Raw genomic sequence first — 21,114 nt, forward strand, 5'->3', positions numbered from 1 at the left:
TCTCCAATCTAACTGACACATCAGCCTGTGAAAACAGCCACCACAGTTCAAATTAGTAAACAATATTTGAGAATAAGTCTGTAAATTGCTAATTGCAGCCATCTCATGGATGTTTAAAAAGTAGACTTGAAGGTTTAGAAATAAGAATAAAATAAATGAGATGTTTAGTATCCCATGTTTGTCCAACACAGTCAGGTCAATTATGTGCTGCGGCAGTTCCTCTACCAGCACTCAAAACAGAAACTGGAGGCTTTTAGCTTTTTCCCCCCTTCCTCGACCGACTGGAATTAGGTGCAGCCATGAAAGGAGGGCTTGTCAGAGCTCACTTCCCCCTCCATATATTTGCTGTGTTGAGTGTTTCAGTACAGCACGTGAGTGTGTGTGTGTGCTTAATGAGAAGGGTCCTGTTCACCCAGGCACGCTCACGATGAGGTGGCAAACAGAAGAATTTTGCAGCTCAGGTAAACAAGTCCACCTCAGTGCCTCAACCCCACAACATGGTTACTGTAGTTACAGTATCCATGGTGATCCTATAGGTTTCATTACTACAGTGTATTATGAAGAGGTCTCCTGCCATGGTCTATGGTGAAGTTATATACAGTACATGCTCAGCAATTCTAGCCTTATAGTCAACAAAATAATCAGGCAGACTGTTTTTATTACAAAAATGTGTCGACATTTTATTTAAAAAAATAAGGCAAATGAACCATTGTAGGAGTCATAAATACATAAATAACAAAAACAGCATGACTTGGGTCAGACTGCTCTCTCAGTCAGGGATATCAAAGGGATTTGTGGTTTCATGATACAAGTATTAAAAAGACATTTTTTTTTTCAAGTAACAACAATATTTTCAGGTCCATGTTGGGATAAGGAACATACAAAATGGCATCAACACTTAGACCATATCAGTGCATGTATTGCAAACGTTGCCTACGAAGGCTGGAGTGAATTACAGCATACATTGTAATCGAAATGGTGGCTACAAATTACAATAAGCACATATATTCAGGTCACCTAATGGTGTGTGCGTCATACATATTGCTTCATACATATCGTTTGTTTGTCCAGAAACAAAACAAAAACAAAACATACAAACAAACAAACAAAAAAACAAACAAACAAAAATCAACCCAGTGACTTGACTGGAGGATGCTAGCAAATCTAAATTGTGCTCAATTTGCCTCGATTGGACAAAGCAGAACGGCACCTATTCACCTCACTGTATTCACAAGTGACAGTAAGGCTGCATCAATCAATCAGAAAGGCTTAGCTAATCTGGAATATCAACTTAAGACATATCACTTTGGTTACATACACAAAGACAACAGATAAGATAATAATAATGATAATAACAACAACAATAAAAACAATACATAAAAACAAATGAAAAGTATATCAACTCTCACTGTATTACTCATTCAAACACACCAACTGTTATTTGTTTGTGTTTTGCATATTAAAGTATATCAGAAAGAAAAGGTTTTTTCTCAAACTTGTAAGAATTTTTCTCAACAGCTTCTCAATACAGCGTAAGAATTCCTTTCTAGTGTTTCTGCAACCCCTTGCGGCATTTTATGAGATTTTATTATAAGATTAAAAAGGGAGTCATCCATTTTTCTGCGGTAACTGAATTACAACCTCTGTAATTGTAAACATAAACCGTCACTTAGCTTTTTACGTTATGTGTGAAAATGTACTCAGGGCCTCTGAAAACAAGGCCATAACAAGGTAACCCTGCAGAACCGAGAAACTCTTCTAAGGTCCCATGGTAAAGTACAACATGCCTAGCTCTTCCACAATACAATTTTGGACAAGCTGGAAGAGCCCGTTAATGTTCTAGGGTCTAGAAAAAAATAACAAACGTTCTTAACTGCATTTCAGGAAATAAATAAACTGCACTGCCTTTTCCCTTGCTTCAAAAATAAACATCTTTGTCCTCCAGACCACCAGAGGCAGGCTGTAGCTGAATTAGACTTCAAACGGTTCCGGAGCGCTCGCTGTGCCGTAGCTTAGGCCACGGCCGCCACCAGGTCGCTAGTGTATTCTGGGTCGGCGGGGTGGGAGTCTCCCTTGGCCCTGGGCCTGCAGGGAAGGGAGGAGACCAGGAAGAGCAGGAAGCCCCCCAGCAGCACACAGCCTCCGCTGAAGTAGAAGGCCAGGTCGTAGGACTGCATCCAGTCGAAGAACCAGCCTGGCGCCAGAGAAGAGGGGAGGAATTACAGATCAGTGTCGGATTAACGATGGCTACATTTCACCAGGACGTTTGGAGTGTACATGTGTGTACATGTGAAGTTAATGTGAACTGTTTGGAATGTAGTATTTTGACTTTTGAAGTGTGTCTTGTTTGTTAAACTAAACGTGACTAATATATATAATCTAAATACCATTGTTTTTCCAAAATGAAACAATAAGCACAACTACCCCTTGCAGGACCTGAGAAAATGTGCGTGGACCGGACAGAATTCGAGATACTTCAATTTGAGCCAAGATGGCCTCCGTCCTTACCTACAACTGGAGGTCCCAGCATGATCCCGAAACCGCCGAAGAACATGAGGATGCCGTGGGCCTCCGTGAGCCGGTCGATGCCCACCACCTTGGTGGTGGCGTACGGCGTGATGGACCAGTTCCCCGACATGAAGCCGATGGCGGCCGAGATGACCTGCAGCCCGGCGTAGCTCTCGGTGACGGGGATGGCGAGCAGCGCCGCGCCCGCGCCCACCGCCGTGAAGGCGTAGAGGTGGACGCTGTTCATCCAGCGGATGTCCGTCATCGCGCCCAGGCCCAGCTTGCCCAGAACGCCGGCCACCTGTCAAGTCAAGTCAAGTCAAGTTTATTTATATAGCACATTTCATACACAGAGGTCATTCAATGTGCTTTACATAAACAAAAAACAAACAGTAATTATAGCAGATAAAAGCATAGATGGGCAAAAAGTAATAGTAATAATAATAATAATAATAATAATAATAAAAAGATCATAATAGAAAATAAAAACCTGCACGATGGACACCAGCGGGAGGAGGAGGCTGACGCCGTCCGTGAGGCCCCCGCTCTGCGCCACGTCCTCCAGGAAGAGCAGCGGCGGGAAGGCGCCCAGGCTGAAGAGGAAGATGGCCACGCACAGCGCGCCGAAGACGCGGTCCCGGAAGAGCTCGGCCATGGAGCGCGCGTAGCTCGAGTAGGACTTGTGCTTGGTCTTGATCACCTCCACCAGCAGGGCGCAGATGGAGAAGCTTCGCCCCAACGCCAGAGGCGCGTCTGCGGCCGGCGGCTCCTTGACGCCCTCCGTCCCCGCCGCCGCCACCATCGCCGTCGGCGGGTCGTCGGACGTCTTCTTGTCGCTCGCCACCGGCTTGACGGGGTCAAGGTCGGAGATCACGACCTTCTCCAGGAGCTGACCCTCGGCCTTCTGGAGGGCGGCGGCCTTCTGCTTGAGGTAGTAGGTGGGCACGTGGAGGGGTCGCATGGGGCCGGCGCAGGCGATGATGTTGAGCGCCAGCGAGCCGATGATCAGCAGGCAGCCGCCCAGGCCGAAGAGCTCGATCAGCTCGTTCTGACCCGTGGCGTAGACGAAACCGCCGGCGCTTGTACCTGGAGAGGGGGTGGACAGGAGGGTTAGCAGGTGAGTATATATACTGTATCTGGTCACTGACTGGACTGCAGAGATTCTGAACTTCAACCGTAAACAAAACTAAAGAATGTCCAAACACAAACGAATTTCAAAAACAGACCAGACAACAGAATGTCAACGAAGCATTTAGAATGTCAATAAATAAATAAATAAATAAATGTCTTCATTGCTTGTATAGCTAGTTTGGGCATTTGTTCAACAAACAATATCAACACTATACTGAAGACAAATACATAATGATGTCCAATTTGCTCTCGTCCTTCTTTTAGAATGTTAAATGATTACGGATCATTAATGGTGAATGAGACTGTGTCATACCTGTGGAGACAATCCCAAGGGCCAGGCCACGCCTCTTGTCAAAATACTGACAGGTGATCGTCATGGTAGCAGCATAGACCAACCCACATCCTATTCCTGGAAAAAAATAAGAGTAAACTGAATCAATACTGGCCATGGGGGGATTCCAGCAAGATAATTAGTTTCATGACCTACTTCCTGTCTTTTGACTCTGCAGTCTGCATTACCTACTTGTTTCTTTCTCAGTGACATCCCAAACAGGTGTGCAAAAAGGTATTCAGGTGAGCATGTAGGCTGTACATTACACTACATGAAGTCAACAATATTATAAGGGATGACATTATCATTACATTGTCCCCGGAGCAACTTTGAGTTAAGTGCCTTGCTCAAGGGCACAACGGTGGAAGCCGGGAATTGAACCGACAACTTTCAGGCTACTGCATGCTAGCCCAGCTCCTTAACCACGACACTACCACCCCCCCCCCATCTGTAGAGATGCACTACACACCTTCACTTCACTATCTGGTGTCTGGTGTATGTTGCTTTAGAAGCATTCACCTGACAATGCACTTCCCTGATAATAATACATCTAAGGCAGTGTTTTTCAACCACTGTGCCGTGGCACACTAGTGTGCCGTGACACATTGTTAGGTGTGCCGTGGGAAATTATCCAATTTCACCTAAGTGGTCTTAAAAAAGAGTGAATAGAAATAATTTTCTTTGTGTTCATTTGATTCCTATTCAAGACACTTTGACAAGAATGACTTGATATTATTAATGCGGGCTACAGATTTTTATTTAATTTAATTTTCCATAAAATTTCATTTTATTTAACATTTTCGGCTGGTGGTGTGCCTCAGGATTTTTTCAATGAAAAAAGTGTGCCTTGGCTCAAAAAAGGTTGAAAAACACTGGGCAACGAGGTTTTCTTCTTGCAGAAGAGGATGTGAGGGTTTCAGTCAGGCTTACCGACTACTATGCCATAGGAGAAGATGAGGAACTGGACATTGGGTGCGAAGGCACTCAGCATCAGCCCCCCGGACACCATGACCCCGCTGAAGATGGTGACCGGCCTGGCTCCGAAGTTGACCACACACGCACTGCAAATGGGACCTACGGGGAGAGACGGACAGAGAGAGAGAGAGGGAGAGAGAGAGAGAGAGAGAGAGAGAGAGAGAGAGAGAGAGAGAGAGAGAGATTAGGTAAATGAGCCAGGGAGGTCAATCAGCAACCAGCAATCAGATGACATGCAAATAAACATCCATTCATGTGATACATGGTAAGTGATTAACATTGGGGCACTATGCAAACGACAGCAAAGCAATGCTTTGGGACTTCATACCTTTCAAACAATTTGAGGATTAAATGTTTTCACTACTGCATGATGTTCAACAACCTCTCAGTCCCTACCTACATCTATGTCTGCAAGTTTACTGCTGACAGCATCAGTGCACCAGTAGTAGAACACACACACACACACACACACACACACACACACACACACAGAGAGAGAGACACACACACACACACACACACACACACACACACACACACACACACACACACACACACACACACACACACACACACACACACACACACACACAGACACAGACACACACACACACACACACACACACACACACACATCAGCATCATCAGCTATCCACTGCTCCAGAGCTGGAGGCTATATTGACAAAGCAGCTTAGCTTTCTGGTCAATGATTGGAATGCCATGGACCTATCTGTTTCATTACTGACCCTATTGATCAATAAAGACAGAAGGTGAGAAAGTTATCAAATCAGAACTGCCTGAGGGAAGTTACTTGACGGTTCAGACAAAGTGTCAAGTACTACTTTCAGAATTTCACTCCTGACAAAGCAACACTTATAAGCATGGTGCTTATAAACACTTATAAATATGGTGCTTATTAACACACTAATAAGCACCATATTTTTGATTCACTATAATTGAGAAGAATAAGAAGCCTTTTGCTTTGCTTTTGAGCAGAGTTGACTCCCCTTTGTGTAGATTTACCACGGATGAGTTTAGTTTGGCTGATTTATCAGATGTCGCGTGAGTGTTCAATTTCCTCCTGGTGGTGTATGTATACTGTGTATATAATATATGCGTGTTTGCACGTATATCTATTTCATATAATTACTGTGTGCACAGAGAAAAAGCATTGTGTTTTGTCTTTTCAACTACCGGTGGGTGGATTAAAGGGCTTTCAGGCAAGTTCAGAAGGAAAGGCCTCACACCCACCCACACACACTTTTAACTTACTTGCAATCAAGCCGACGCCAGACACCAGAGAGCCCACCCATGCGGTCATGCCTTTGCCCTCCTGGTACGTGCTCAGCCACTCTGGGTAGAGCACTCCGACCGACTGGGGGGACCCGTAGGCCAGGAAGAGGGCCAGGAACGAAGCCACCACCACAGCCCAGCCCCAGCCACCGTCCAGGGCTTTCTTTGTGCTCGGGAGAGTCATGTTGTTGTTGTTGTTGTTGTTGTTGTTGGTGCACTGAGGTGAGGTCCTGTCTGTGAGTGATTCTGAGGGGGAGGATAGATAGATGAGGTAGGCATAAGACAGGCTTGTTCAGGCATAGGTTTACAAAAATAAAGTAAAACACGAAATAAAAAAAAACGGTGCTCTAATGAGCTAACCTTTGATACATGAAAGAAAGTCAACTGAAAATGTCGTTTTTCTTACTCGGAAACCGCACCCTAAACTGAGAAGAATTTTCTTCATGGTGCGTAATGTGCGCTCTTGGCCGTTACTTTTGAATGAGCAAAAGCGCATTCCACTCAGTCGCTCTGGTTCCAAGATATCAGCGCACTGATAGCTGGAGCGCACGGATGGAGCGCAAAATCAAAAGTTTGCGCTGTTTTATGTTTGATGACTAGCCTACTTATTTTGTGACAATTCAAACGAATCACCGAATCACCAACAGCGGGAAAGGACAGATTCACCATCAAATACGAGTTTTTCCATCGTCTGTTTACGACCAATTTTGCCAAATTACCCACTAACAATTTACATACATTTTGTAAATAACATAGCCTGTCTATAGCCCACTTTGACATGACACCGATCAGATCAATTGAAATCACACGTCTAACGTCAAATATATATTTTTTTTGTTTAACAAATATTCAATCTTACCTCAAATGTCCAGCCACCTGCAGAAAGACTGATGTTTCTATTTGGTCAGCTTCAGAGCAGCCAGATGGATAGGCTACGGCTAGCTGGCCCTTGGACCTCCGACCAATACTTTAAATATCATTGTGCGTTGCAATTACAATGTAATACACTAATGCACAAACAGCATCTTCTGAAAGATAACATCATCTTGTTCACTCTTCTGCAGCAAGCTGAGGCAACTGAGGGGGAAGGTTGCTCTAGCCGCTTTTGTTGCCGGGTGTTGAAACCGGTTTGAAGCTGTTCTCGCTGGTCTGTCTGCTGGTGCTCAACTTCCTCCTCTTTTTACAGTGGTTATAAGCACAGCTGTTCCTAACATCAGACGACTCAATGATGTGTCGTGAGCTGAGAAACCTTGTGTTTTTTCCCTGTGTGTAAAAATGAAAATTATCCTCCAGTTTTTTTTCTTTCCGCCAAACCAGTGGATGATGCAGCAGACCCCTTCCCACCGCCTAAGCTATGGACAGTAACGTTCTGCTGTGTCTCACACCGAAAGTGCCCACATTTCCTATTATTTTCCCTCGCCTTAATTATCCTTTAAAAATAGGTAATCACTGAATATACACAGACTCAAACAGGAACAATACATTTCGAACAACTCAGAAAGCTAAGGGCTTAGGGGGAAAAAAGAAGAAAAAAAGACTGATTACATCCAGTCTGTCATGACAGTATTTTCATCACATTTCACATTTAGGACCGTTCTTCAATGAATTTGGTCGACATGTAAGCGAATGTGCTCATTTCATTCCGTAGGCTACATTTATCCTCTAACAGGAGTCCGCTCATCCACTCTACATAAACATATGCCACGTGCAAGATTCCAACCACGGAGGCGCTGTGCCACATCTGACACCGCCAAGGTTCCAGTCCAAACCGGTTGTTGATGACAATACACGTGCAGGCGCTGGGTTGCTAGGGTTGGGGGAAAGGATGCGAGCGAGACCAAAGCATACTTCCAGGACGTCTGTTCCGAATTATATACTTAGCATATTGTATTTATTGACATTTCGATAGGCTAGGCCAACGTGTGTAGTTGAACTGTTTCAAAGTGCCATGACGTCATCATGTTTACAACACCGCCTCAGTGATTCGATGCTGTCAGTTCTGTGCACAGGGGGAAAAAAAACACAACAAAAAACAATTGACCTCGAAAATTAAATGTAGGCAAAGTCGAATGTATTAACTGCGGCTTTTTATTTAAACACTTTTGGAATAAGAATAAAATAACCGATCATTGTCAGATTGGCACAGGATGCGCCCGCACGCTCGCGCGCACGCACATGCACAAGACACAACACAAAGTTAGGCACGCCTCCACAGCGGTTGGTCTACCCCCTGTTTGTCTTAGCTGCTCTTGCTTGAAGGGGAGGCTTTTGTTTTGTCTGATTGACGGGCAGAACAGATGACAGGTTGTGCGGTGGCAGCCTAGGCATACAGTAGGTTCATAGTGTTGCTGAATTAAGGCGTTTTATTCATAGACTGTATCGGGGTTTGTAAGAGCAAAGGCCTAAATCAGTCGCTTAACTCCACTCGCTGGAATGGAAAATATTGCTCAGTACTCACTTATCTCAGCAAGTTTATATATTTAACATTATTTTATTTTTCGGCTCCCAGTTAAAGCTTAAAATGAGATTCCTACTGATTCCGGCCGACCGGGTTTTGTTGTTCCTGTTTCCATGTAAACTGACACTGTTTAAGGATTCACACACAGGAGCAGGGATCCTCAGACAACTAGAAAGAGGTTTCCTGTTTTTTTTCTTTTTTTTTAAATGAGGAAAATTGTGGTGCAGTCACAACACATGTCCTGTACATTCATGTGGAATTACAATAGTTCCTATTAAATATCAATGTATCGGCGCCCCAACAAAACAAATTTGTCCCCCCTTTGGCCAGATAAAATAAGGTATATTTGGAGATTTTGTCTACTGTTAAAATGACAACCGAGATGTGAAAATGCCTTAATGCGAACACTTGATGCTAAAGACAAGTCTCTGTAAACATGGCTCCCCACAACTCTTCCTTCAACCACACAGTCCGAAACACTACACCATAAGACTTCCTGCTAGACCGCTACGCAAGGAAAAGAACAAACAAGACTTCAAGGACAAACATAGACAGGCCCACAAGCAACTTCGTACCCACAATCTCTTTATTAATGATCACCTGAACCTGCTTTCAATAGGCACAGCTGCCCCTGTCGGTTAAGATGGAGAAGCCTGGAGAATCACTCTGTCAGCAAATACAGCCTCTCTCAAAATGGAGGACAGGTGGTGGGTGGTCAGAATGTGAAGATCTACAAAGATCTAGAAGCACACCCCTGCTTGACAAACAAAAAAGCCAATAAAGCAATGTGAGGACACAAGACTCAAAAGTGGACCACATGTTAAGGCTTTTTTTAAAAACGGTTTTGATGTGGGTATAAGATAGATTATGCTTACACCCCCGTCCCCCTTCATTACCACAGTGACATAAGGCTCATAGGTGTTTCAATCACTAATGCAAGCTATACATGAGCAAAACTTTACATTCATTTGTCAACAGTCTTGAAATTAAAATGCTTGCTGCCAGAAAGAGAAAGAGAGGGATGGAGAGAGAGAAAGAGAAAGAGAGGGATAGAGAGAGCGAGAAGATAGACAGAAACAGAAGAGCAAAACCTGATGGTGAGTTCTGGTAAAATGATGAAATGTGTAGATGAACACTTCCTTGTAAAACATATTTTTAAACAATCAAATTGAGCATATTTACAAGACAAACGTATAAAAAAAGGTTTACAAGATATCATTTTGAAAGTAACATCCCTATACAGGGAAAACAATTAAACAAAACCATCAAAAAACCTGGTTCCAGAGTATCCTCGTGCCGTTTGAATTGATAAACAAAAAATAGAAACAAAACAAAACAAAAAACAATCAACAATAGTCACCCACACTATTTCCCAAAGACACACACCTGTTACATCACCTGCGGTCACGGCAACAGTGATGAAGGTGTGTGCTGTTTCCATACCATAATGAAAGCGTGTGTGTAGGTAGGCAACAGTGTTACTAGAGTACAACAAGGAAAACAAATAAAAAAGCACAGACAAAGACAAGAAAGATAATCTGCAGAAAACTTTCTATCAAAGTGTCAGCTGCATTGCGGTCACGACGCAAATCACTTCCAACTTGGCCAGGCTTTGATTTGTACTTTATTCATTTGATAAAACTTTGTTTTAGGGTTATTCTTGGCTTCACCATAGAGTGAATTGACACTATAATTAAAGTGTGAGACAGCAAATGATCAGCTAAGTGCTCTGTGTTGTTCTAGTTTTCCGTCTAAGCAGGTCCAATATAAAGTGCCCCGGGATCTGGGAACTGGGAACTGGGAACTGGGAGGGCAAGGAGAGATCAAAAGTCTACCACGGTCACGGCAATCGCATCGTCAATGACAAAGGAGTAAGACTAGATCACAAACGCACATACGTGCGTGTGCAATGGGCGGGAACACGTTTTGTTTTTCCTCTTTCAAAAAGCTAACAAGAAAAAAAACAAAAACAGAAAATACATCTTATTTACACTCATGAGTAATCTTGATCGGTTCTCGTCTCGCATGGTTGTCGCCATCAACACATTCTGTTTGAAAAGATATCACAGTGGTACCAGTTTCAGACGCAACTCCTAGAGAACCTGACAATCCTTCGCACAGTCTTGCAAGAAGAGCAACGATGCTCTTGGGCCTTAAAGGAATAGATCCCTACTGCGATTATGATGCTGATACTCATTCTGCAAATCTGCACACACACAAAAAAAGCTGAATCTGAAGTCTTTGTGTCAAGAAAGTGCTGTTCAGTAGGAAGGGATTCCAAACAAACAAACAAACAAACAAACAAACACACTTCCCATGTATGACATCACTAGAGTACAGGGCAGAGAGAGGGGGGGAGAAGAAAAAAAAAAGTTTCTTTGAGGAGTGACAATCTTTACACGATACTGGTACATCTCTGTTGGATCGAAAAAAAGAAATATGTGGTCATGGCAAACTGATCACTGATTGGTGGCGGCGGCTGCACATGGAATAACAACAGGAAGAGGAAAAAATGTCCAATCTCAGTCCGATCCACAGGAAAAATCTCAATTGTGAAGAGTATTACTGGGGCCCCAACATGCGGGTCACCATAAACCGTGAGGACTTGTTTCATAGAGAGGCCCAAATTCTCCATATTGCTCCAAGATCGACCCTACAGGCACTGATAGTCTTCGTTCGGCACCTCTCTCTAAACTCACTGGCTGAACAGGAACCCACTGAAACCGAGTGACGAGACATAAAAACAACAACCTTCGACTATTTACCACACATACGCACACACGCACACACACACTTCTAAAGGCCTTCAAAACATCTTTAGCGGTCAACAGCTATCACTCACACAACCACTTGGGAGTGGTTCTTTCAGGTCAACGTCAATCAGCATTCGTTTTCAACTGCCTACGCACACAAGCGAGTTGAGGAAAAAGCCAGGGGCAAAATGTTCAATCTTATTTGTTATACTACGTGTCTAAAAAAAAACAACAACAAAAAAAGTACCATTTCTCTGTTTTGTGATATCTCTAGCAGCTTTATATTGGAGGGTATACTGTCCGGTTATACAGGCACAAACTGAGAGCTGATGGCGTCCATCGTCTATTGTATCGAGACAATCTTTAATGCTATAAAAGAACTAGTCAGAAAAAAAAAAAAATCCCTTTATTTCCCCCTCTCTTTCTTTGAAATTAAAAGGCACTAATGCCTTCAGACCAGGTGTGAAAGACAAGCAAAGCGTTCCCCTTTACATACAAACGTCTCAAGAGTGCGGGACAAAGAGGAGGCGGGGCTTGTAAGCACTGAGGAGGGGCCACCGTGTGGACGTCTGAAGTGTTGTCAAGGCGATAACCAAGCATCTGCATTCGAAAGATGAAAATGTTTCCTTTTTTTTACCCCCTTTTTTTTTTTGGTTTTCCTCTTTCGCGGAACTGATAACACAGTTAAGTCCGTAGGATCTCAGTGCAAGTCGACAACTTTAATGTTTATTTGGGTAGTGTAAGAGTGTTTAAGGAGCGTGGGGTCGTAAAGCCTTCGGCTTATGCACAGCGCAAAGTTGATTGGTACAGTATGTGTTCGCAAGTGTGTTTGCACGCGTGAGTGTGTGTAGGAGTGTGTTTGCACGTATATGTGTGTGTGTGTGTGTGTGTGTTTGGATGTGTGTGAAACGGAGGGGTGGAGCTGCGGCGATGATGATGATGATGATGATGATGATTCATGCGTCCCGTGGCGGCTGCTGCTGCTGGGATTGGTGCAGAGGTTGGTGCGAGGCCCCTGATTGGCTGGCGAAGGGCTGGCTGGGAGGAGCCAGTGGAGGCGGGGCCTGTGATAGGCTGGCCGGCGTGTTGGGGGAGGGGGGTGGCGTGGGCCGCTTGAACTTGTCCGGACTGTTGCTTCTTCTCGGGGAGGGTCTCTGTTAGGAGGAGAGGAGGATGGACAGAACAGGAGAAAGGTTGAGGGGAGGAGAGGAGAGAAAGGAAGAGAGAGAGAGAGAAAAAAAGACAGAGAGGGAGAGAAATATGAACATAATATTAACGCTATTTAAATTGTGTTAAATTGTGTTGATTTAATGACTTTATAGTTTATATGATATTCGCCGTTATATTCATTGTTTATCTCCATTAGATTATTGCTTGAATTGTTATTGTTTACATTGCTATTCTCCCTACTGTAGTCTGACCAACTTTTTGAGGTGTCTGCCAAATACGCCATACAGTAACCATAATGATAACCATAAGCAAATAAGAGGGAGGCGGAAAGAGGAAGAGGAAAAAGTCACATGTGATGGTTAGTCGTGACCTTACTGTATGCCAGGGTCATCATCAGAGATGTCTGATGAAGGCTAATGCCCGAAACGTGACATAGCAAAATTCTATTCGGAGCTCACTTCTACTTATTTTGTTAAGTCCAGTTTCAGAAAGTAAAAGTCCTACCACATATCTGTGCCAACCATTCAGTAAAACCAGCTGATTCTAATTAGCACAATTCTTCAGCCAGGTAGAGCAGCTGATTGATCACCTGTGCCATCACCTGAGATCACCTGTGCTAATGGTGCATTCCAGACAGCATTTAAACTAGTGGGATGTTGGATTTATCCTACCTCCAACTACGAAAGATGCACTGGAACGCCTGTCGAAGTGGGAGCTCCTACTCGCGAACTCGTAGGAGCTCAACCTGCCCCGACCTCAAAAAAATGAAGTGGGAGGATTATGGCGGCGCCCATGGAGACATGCTCCGTGAGAGTAACTTCAAGGAATACGCTATAAACTTCAGGGTAGGGTTGTTTTAGACACGGTAATTAACTTGTTCTTCATATTATGACTTAAAATTGTGTCAACAAAGAATACAACGTATTGTGAAAGTAACGTTAAAACATTATACAGTTAGCCTAGCCTAATATGCTAACGTTACGACGGTATGCTAACGTTACAGCGGTCACCCAAGTTTTCTAAACCTCCCACTCCAAAATGCTTGGAACGCTTTGAAGTGGGAGGTAGAACCTTTCAGGTAGGGTAGGTCCCACCTCCCACTCGTTTGGATGAGGTCTGGAATGCACCATAAGTGTGCACAGGTAGGACCAATACATGATCGGGCTTTTACTATCTAAAGCTGGAGTTTTCCACCTCTGATTACGCCCAGTTCGTCCAGCACTCACTTGTGGCCTTGTGCCAGGGTCAACGGATATGGTGAGCTACATGGTGCCTATAGATCTACTTGTCTGGAACATGTGGATGTTTGGCATCACATTTGTGTTTACCATTAAAATTATGTCTAACATGACCGGTCACATAAGCATTGCTTATGTCCATGGTTGGCTACAAATAAAGGCTGTTAAAATAAAGGTACAATATTACATCTGATAAGGTAGCATCTTTAATAATAGCTCCGCGACCCACCCAGATCGGTTCCGCGACCCATTTTTGGGTCCTGACCCATCAGTTAAGAAATGGTATAGCGTAGCGTATAGGGCTTGGGATCATGACGTGACAACGGCAGCCTCGCTCCTTAGTTTACTATGGATTACTATGGATTTACTCCCGCCTGTTAGTGTGTTCCTGTTACTTCGTTTTTGCCTTCTTGGTCGTACAGTATGTTGCTGTGTAGTGGGGGTGTAAGCGCAACACACGATCGCAAGAGGATCGCAGTATACCCACTTAAAAAGCATCACCATCTCAGAAAATAGGCAAGGATACATATTAACATTTGGGGTTGATCACAGTATACCCACTTCAACTAACTACTGTACTACATCACAGTACATCCACTAAAGCTAAATACATGTAGACGACACCACTGGTTGTATTGTATCCCATCCTTTATGCGTGCAGAGAGAGCCCCTTGTATATACTTTATGCTGCACGAAGAATCATGAGTGTGTGAGCCGGCCTGCATGTTCATACTGAAGTGAGTGTTGTGTGGCCAGGGCCGAGAGCTTTGCGGAGGACGTTTGTCCTGCCGTTAGCAAACACACTCACACACTTGACCAGTTTTTCTGTTTGCATATTAGTGCCTGCTGCGTGCTTTGTCTGTGCATGCATAAAGCATCCTTTCTGGGGACGCTGCCTGCTTGCTGTGTGTGTGTGTGTGTGTGTGTGTGTGTGTGTTCCCTGCACGTGCTGCTTGGACAGCCCAGAAAAGCTCAGCGAGATATGAAATGCTGTAGGGCGCTGCATGATGCGAATCCCTGTGACAGCAATGTCTGGGTCTCTGTGTGTGTGTGTGTGTGTGTGTGTAAGTGTGTGTATGTGTGTGTTTAAGAGGGTGTGTAAGATATATTATCTGCTTAAGGGAGTGCCTGAACTCTTTGTGTTTGAGAGAGTGTATGAGTGTGACTTTACAAGGATGTTTGTAATGTAAGTGTGTGTGTGTGTGTGTGTTGACTCACTGTAATGCCATGCGTTGTGCCCACGTGCATGTGAAGGCCGGGAGTGTTGTAGTAGGACATGCCCGCTCGGGTGAGGGTCGTCGGAGGAGTGAAGCCCACAGTGTGACTGGCATATGACAGCCCTGAAAGGAGAGAGACAGAGAGAGATGGAGAGAGAGAGAGAGAGAGACAGATACAGAGGGAGAGAGAGAAAGAGAGGTTCAACCGCCATTCCTTAATCCATGAAATCATGACACGCCTCACAGAAAACCAAACACAATACAAACATTCATAAATGCATTCACACATAAAAAACCCGATACATGTTAAAAAGCGCCTGATCACCCCCCACCCCCACACATCCAGAATCCACACACACACACACACACACACACATATCAGACACTCCCCCTTCCAGAAATTCACAGCTGACCACAAATTTCTGCAAAAGTAACTTTCATAGTCTCGCTCTCTCACTCACACACAAGGTTGCTGTGTAACTTTGTGACCCTCTCTCTCGCACACACACACACAGACAACCTGTTTTGAAAACACACTTGTGGGCAACTATGTTCCAAACTGGTGTAACAGCAATATAGCAAATATGTGTTGACAAAACACAATATGGTTTGAACTCGCCTGACCTGATGGCAAGGGGTGGTGTGTGTTTGTGTGTGTGTGTGTGTGTGTGTGTGTGTGTGTGTGTGTGTGTGTGTGTGTGTGTGTGTGTGTCAAAAATCTGTAAACCCTTCAATACAACGACGACCTACAGTGCCTATAGAAAGTCATCATACCCTTTTGAAATAGTTACTTTTTTTGTCTTACAGCCTGAAATCAAAACCCATTTAAAAAAAAATCTTTTCCAGTTTTATTAACAAATGTAGCTGTACAACATCAAAATAATGAAAAAAAAGTAAACAGTTCTGAAAATTAATAAAAAAATAAAAACTAGAATAACAGGGTTGGAAAAGTCATCATACCCCTGACTTAATACTTTGTAAAGCTTCCTTTTGCTTTCATTACAGCCATCAATCTGTTTGGATATGTCTCTATTATAGCTTTGCACACCTAGATAGGGGAATATTTGCCCAATTTTCCGTGCAGAAATGTTCAAATTTAGTCAAATTCTGTAGGGAATGGCGATGGACTGCTCTCTTCAAGTCAATCCACAGATTTTCTATAGGATTTAAGTCAGGGCTCTGACTTTGCCACTCAAGGATATTCACCATCCTATCCTTAGGCCACTGCTTTGATCTTTTGGAAGTATATGTTTTGGATTATTGTCGTGTTGGAAGGCGAATGACCTCCCCATCCTCAGCTGTCTAGGAGAGGGACGTAGGTTTTCCTTAAGAATTTGGGTGTACTTGGCAGCATCCACTTTCCCTTCTATCCTGACCAATTGCCCAGTTCCCGCTGAAAAGAAACATCCCCACAACATTATGTTGCCCCCACCATGCTTCACACTAGATATGGTGTGTTTTGGGTGGTGTACTGTGTTGGTTTTCGCCAAACATTGCGCTTGGAGTTCAGTGCAAAAACACATCTGGAATATTCTGCTACCACGTGGAAAAAGCTTTTATGGTCAGATGAGACTAAGATCGAACTTTTTGGAGACTAAGATTGAAGTTTTTGGACTGAGCTCCAGGCGCTAACCAAACACAGTATACACACCCAAACACACCCAAAACACACCATACCTACTGCGAAGCATGGTGGGGGCAACATTATGTTGTGGGGATGTTTCTCTTCAGTGGGGACTGGGCAATTGGTCAGAATAGGAGGGAAAGTGGATGATGCCAAGTACACCCAAATGATTGAGGAAAACCTGCAGCCCCCATGCTAGACAGCTGAATATGGGCAGGTCATTCGCCTTCCAACACGGCAATGGTCCTAAACATACTGCCAAAAGAACAAAGTAGTGGCTTAAGGATAGGATGGTGAATATCCTTGAGTGGCAAAGTCAGAGCCCTGACTTAAATCCTATAGAAAATCTGTGGATTGACTTGAAGAGAGCAGTCCATCGCCATTCCCTACAGAATTTGACTAAATTTTAACATTTCTGCACGGAAAATTGGGCAAATATTCCCCTATCTAGGTGTGCAAAGCTATAATAGAGACATATCCAAACAGATTGATGGCTGTAATGAAAGCAAAAGGAAGCTTTACAAAGTATTAAGTCAGGGGTATGATGACTTTTCCAACCCTGTTATTCGACTTTCTAATTTTTTATTAATTTTCAGAACTGCTGACTTTTTTTTCATTATTTTGATGTTGTACAGCTAAATTTGTTAATGAAACTGGAAAAGATTTTTTTTAAAATGGGTTTTGATTTCAGGCTGTAAGACAAAAAAAGTAACTATTTCAAAAGGGTATGATGACTTTCTATAGGCACTGTACAGTACAAAACAAGTGACAATAACATGATCTAGAGTCGCAACAGTATCAGGGGGGAAGAGCAATCCTCAAAGAGGGCCGTGTGTGTGTGTGTGTGTGTGTGTGTGTGTGTGTGTGTGTGTTTGTGTTGTGCTATGGAAGTGAAACTGTGAAGGCGTCACACGTGACTAGCAGGACACGGCACAACGCGGCGTTTGTTTTGACGGGAGCTCAAGGTGCGCTGCGTTCAATTGAGTGAATAACACGAGCAGAGGAAACAGGAAGCGCCGCGCCGAGGAACACACACACACACCTCAGCATCTGTACGCTAAACATCTGTGGCGCCCGGCGGCCACACACTCATGTTCCGGAACTTTACCTTAGCACACAGCACAACACACACACAGTACTTCTACCAGAAAGACTCGGTAGCGATTCAGTAGATGGACGGATATAGACGAAGAGTTTGCAGGATAGGTTCTGAAACTTTACCCAAAGTGCACAACACAACACAACACAGCACAGCACAACACAGCACAACAATTCTACCAACAACACAACAATTCTACCAGAAAGACTCAGACTCAAAGTTCAGTAGACGGATAAAGATTAAGAGTTTACAGTTGACACTTTAATTCCGAATAGGATGCACAGCAACGAGGACAACAATAGGAGATAAAGACGGCAGTAAAAACAGTAAGCAGCCAGGGTCGGCGCGCTGAGAGCAGCAGAGGTGAATCAGATACAGCACTTTAACGACGAGAACGAGCTGCCTATTGGCCAGAGGTGAGGTATGGGAGGATGACGTACATCATGAGTCTTCCTGGTAGAACTTTGTCCTAAACGGTCATTTCTTATGCTCAACGATAACATTTCTTATGCTCAACCATAAACACAAACAACCTGCATGACCTGGTGAACCGCAGCGTGCTGTATTGTGAAGTCGGAGAAACATACATCTACTATAAGGTTCAACACATTAATGGGTAGTGATGGCTTAACCCACACTGGGATGCCATACACACAAAACATAAAGTTCAACGTTTACGTACAACATGCTTGCAAGGCACTGCATGACCTATTGAAACTATAAATCATCTGACACTTGCCACGCGTGGGAAACTTCTCATTGCTGCCAGGACTTTGCTGGAAGTTTGCCTCTAGCGGCCAACATTGGCAAACTTCTGGCAATATTTTCTAGTGAACTCAATGTGTCTCCCACAAATTAACCACAAGTTTGCTGCAAATCTACTAGGCTGGGTGAACCCTGTCTGACCTGCCGGCGAATTTGGATTTCGCCCGGCGGCTCAGACTGGAAACCTGCACATCTATCTCCTCTGTTCTCTGCCAGAACATTTGGCTCCAATCACAAACTTGTAGCTTATCCAAAAGATGCATCGGATCGTTGGTCTGATTGATTGAGGGATTATCATCTATCGTGCGGACAGAACTGAAAGGACTAACTGGCTTTAAACGTGCATGACGACTGCAGTGAGCCTGTGTCTTTTCTTACGACTTTAGCTAACAAGACAGTCACGGTCCTACACAACTCTTCCCTCTCTTTGAAGCTGGGAAGAGTTGGAAAAATCACTATATTTGTTCTCGCCCTTAACTGAATTAGGTTGGATGACTGGGGGGGGGGGGGGGGGGGGGGGGGGGGATTGTGCAAAAATAACATAGCAAATCAGTACAGATCTTATTTAGAAAACACTTAGGCCTGAGCAGAACTTCTTTGATTTAATGGTCTTCTAATTACCAGTTCTTTGGAGGCTTGAGAATTTTCCAGGAGGTCATGATACATCAAAGACCTATGAACGGAGATTATGCTGAGCAGTGCCCTCCACTCCTAATCTCTTAGAAATTAGCTAATCTCTAAAACAAGCAAATTCAAAAGGCACTTAATCTAATAAACACATGATTTTGAGGGCTTTTGAAAAACATCTGGTTCCACACTGGTTATGTGCTTAATTTGCAGCTTGCATCAATAATAATAATAATAATAATAATAATAATAATAATAATAATACAGTGCCTATAGAAAGTCATCATACCCTTTTGAAATAGTTACTTTTTTTGTCTTACAGCCTGAAATCAAAACCCATTTTAAAAAAGATCTTTTCCAGTTTTATTAACAAATTTAGCTGTACAACATCAAAATAATGAAAAAAAAGTAAACAGTTCTGAAAATTAATAAAAAAATGAAAAACTAGAATAACAGGGTTGGAAAAGTCATCATACCCCTGACTTAATACTTTGTAAAGCTTCCTTTTGCTTTCATTACAGCCATCAATCTGTTTGGATAAGTCTCTATTATAGCTTTGCACACCTAGATAGGGGAATATTTGCCCAATTTTCCGTGCAGAAATGTTAAAATTTAGTCAAATTCTGTAGGGAATGGCGATGGACTGCTCTCTTCAAGTCAATCCACATATTTTCTATAGGATTTAAGTCAGGGCTCTGACTTTGCCACTCAAGGATATTCACCATCCTATCCTTAAGCCACTGCTTTGTTCTTTTGGCAGTATGTTTAGGATTATTGTCGTGTTGGAAGGCGAATGACCTCCCCATCCTCAGCTGTCTAGGAGAGGGACGCAGGTTTTCCTTAAGAATGTGGGTGTACTTGGCAGCATCCATTTTCCCTTCTATCCTGACCAATTGCCCAGTTCCCGCTGAAAAGAAACATCCCCACAACATAATGTTGCCCCCACCATGCTTCACACTAGGTATGGTGTGTTTTGGGTGGTGTACTGTGTTGGTTTTCGCCAAACATTGCGCTTGGAGTTCAGTGCAAAAACACATCTGGAATATTCTGCTACCATGTGGAAAAAGCTTATATGGTCAGATGAGACTAAGATTGAACTTTTTGGAGACTAAGATTGAACTTTTTGGACTGAGCTCCAGGCGCTTACCAAACACAATATACACACCCAAACACACCCAAAACACACCATACCTACTTTGAAGCATGGTGGGGGCAACATTATGTTTTGGGGATGTTTCTCTTCAGCGGGGACTGGGCAATTGGTCAGGATAGAAGGGAAAATGGATGCTGCCAAGTACACCAAAATTCTTGAGGAAAACCTGCGTCCCTCTCCTAAACAGCTGAGGATGGGGAGGTCATTCGCCTTCCAACACGACAAAAATCCTAAACATACTGCCAAAAGAACAAAGCAGTGGCTTAAGGATAGGATGGTGAATATCCTTGAGTGGCAAAGTCAGAGCCCTGACTTAAATCCTATAGAAAATATGTGGATTGACTTGAAGAGAGCAGTCCATCGCCATTCCCTACAGAATTTGACTAAATTTTAACAATTCTGCACGGAAAATTGGGCAAATATTCCCCTGTCTAGGTGTGCAAAGCTATAATAGAGACACATCCAAACAGATTGATGGCTGTAATGAAAGCAAAAGGAAGCTTGACAAAGTATTAAGTCTGGGGTATGATGACTTTTCCAACCCTGTTTTTCTAGTTTTTAATTTTTTATTAATTTTCAGAACTGTTGACTTTTTTTTCATTATTTTGATGTTGTACAGCTACATTTGTAAATAAAACTGGAAAAGATTTTTTTTTTAAATGGGTTTTGATTTCAGGCTGTAAGACAAAAAAAGTAACTATTTCAAAAGGGTATGATAACTTTCTATAGGCACTGTACATTTTATTTGCATTGCACTTCACATGATGTAAAT

General features: G+C 43.3%; 2 protein-coding genes across 2 annotated transcripts in view; both read right to left on the reverse strand.

Moving 5' to 3' along the window:
* Positions 1-660: 660 nt before the first annotated feature.
* slc16a9b (solute carrier family 16 member 9b) lies at positions 661-7,303 on the reverse strand. The gene is made up of 7 exons (XM_062526723.1): positions 7,098-7,303; positions 6,218-6,484; positions 4,901-5,044; positions 3,953-4,048; positions 2,999-3,594; positions 2,509-2,809; positions 661-2,194 (listed from the first exon to the last, which is right to left on the reverse strand). Exons 2-7 carry the CDS (start codon positions 6,420-6,422, stop codon positions 2,013-2,015), a joined length of 1,524 nt encoding a protein of 507 aa, XP_062382707.1. The 5' UTR covers positions 6,423-6,484; positions 7,098-7,303; the 3' UTR covers positions 661-2,012.
* Positions 7,304-9,270: 1,967 nt separating this feature from the next.
* Positions 9,271-21,114, reverse strand: part of ccdc6b (coiled-coil domain containing 6b) — a 31,546-nt gene continuing 19,702 nt past the window's right edge. The window contains exons 8-9 of the mRNA XM_062526158.1: positions 15,076-15,197; positions 9,271-12,603 (exon numbers count right to left, since the gene is read on the reverse strand). Coding sequence (XP_062382142.1) covers positions 12,406-12,603; positions 15,076-15,197 — 320 coding nt within the window. The 3' untranslated portion in view covers positions 9,271-12,405. The remainder of the gene's footprint in view (positions 12,604-15,075; positions 15,198-21,114) is intronic.

The sequence above is a fragment of the Sardina pilchardus genome, chromosome 22, assembly GCF_963854185.1.
Source record: "Sardina pilchardus chromosome 22, fSarPil1.1, whole genome shotgun sequence".
In the NCBI taxonomy this organism is placed as follows: Eukaryota; Metazoa; Chordata; class Actinopteri; order Clupeiformes; family Clupeidae; genus Sardina; species Sardina pilchardus.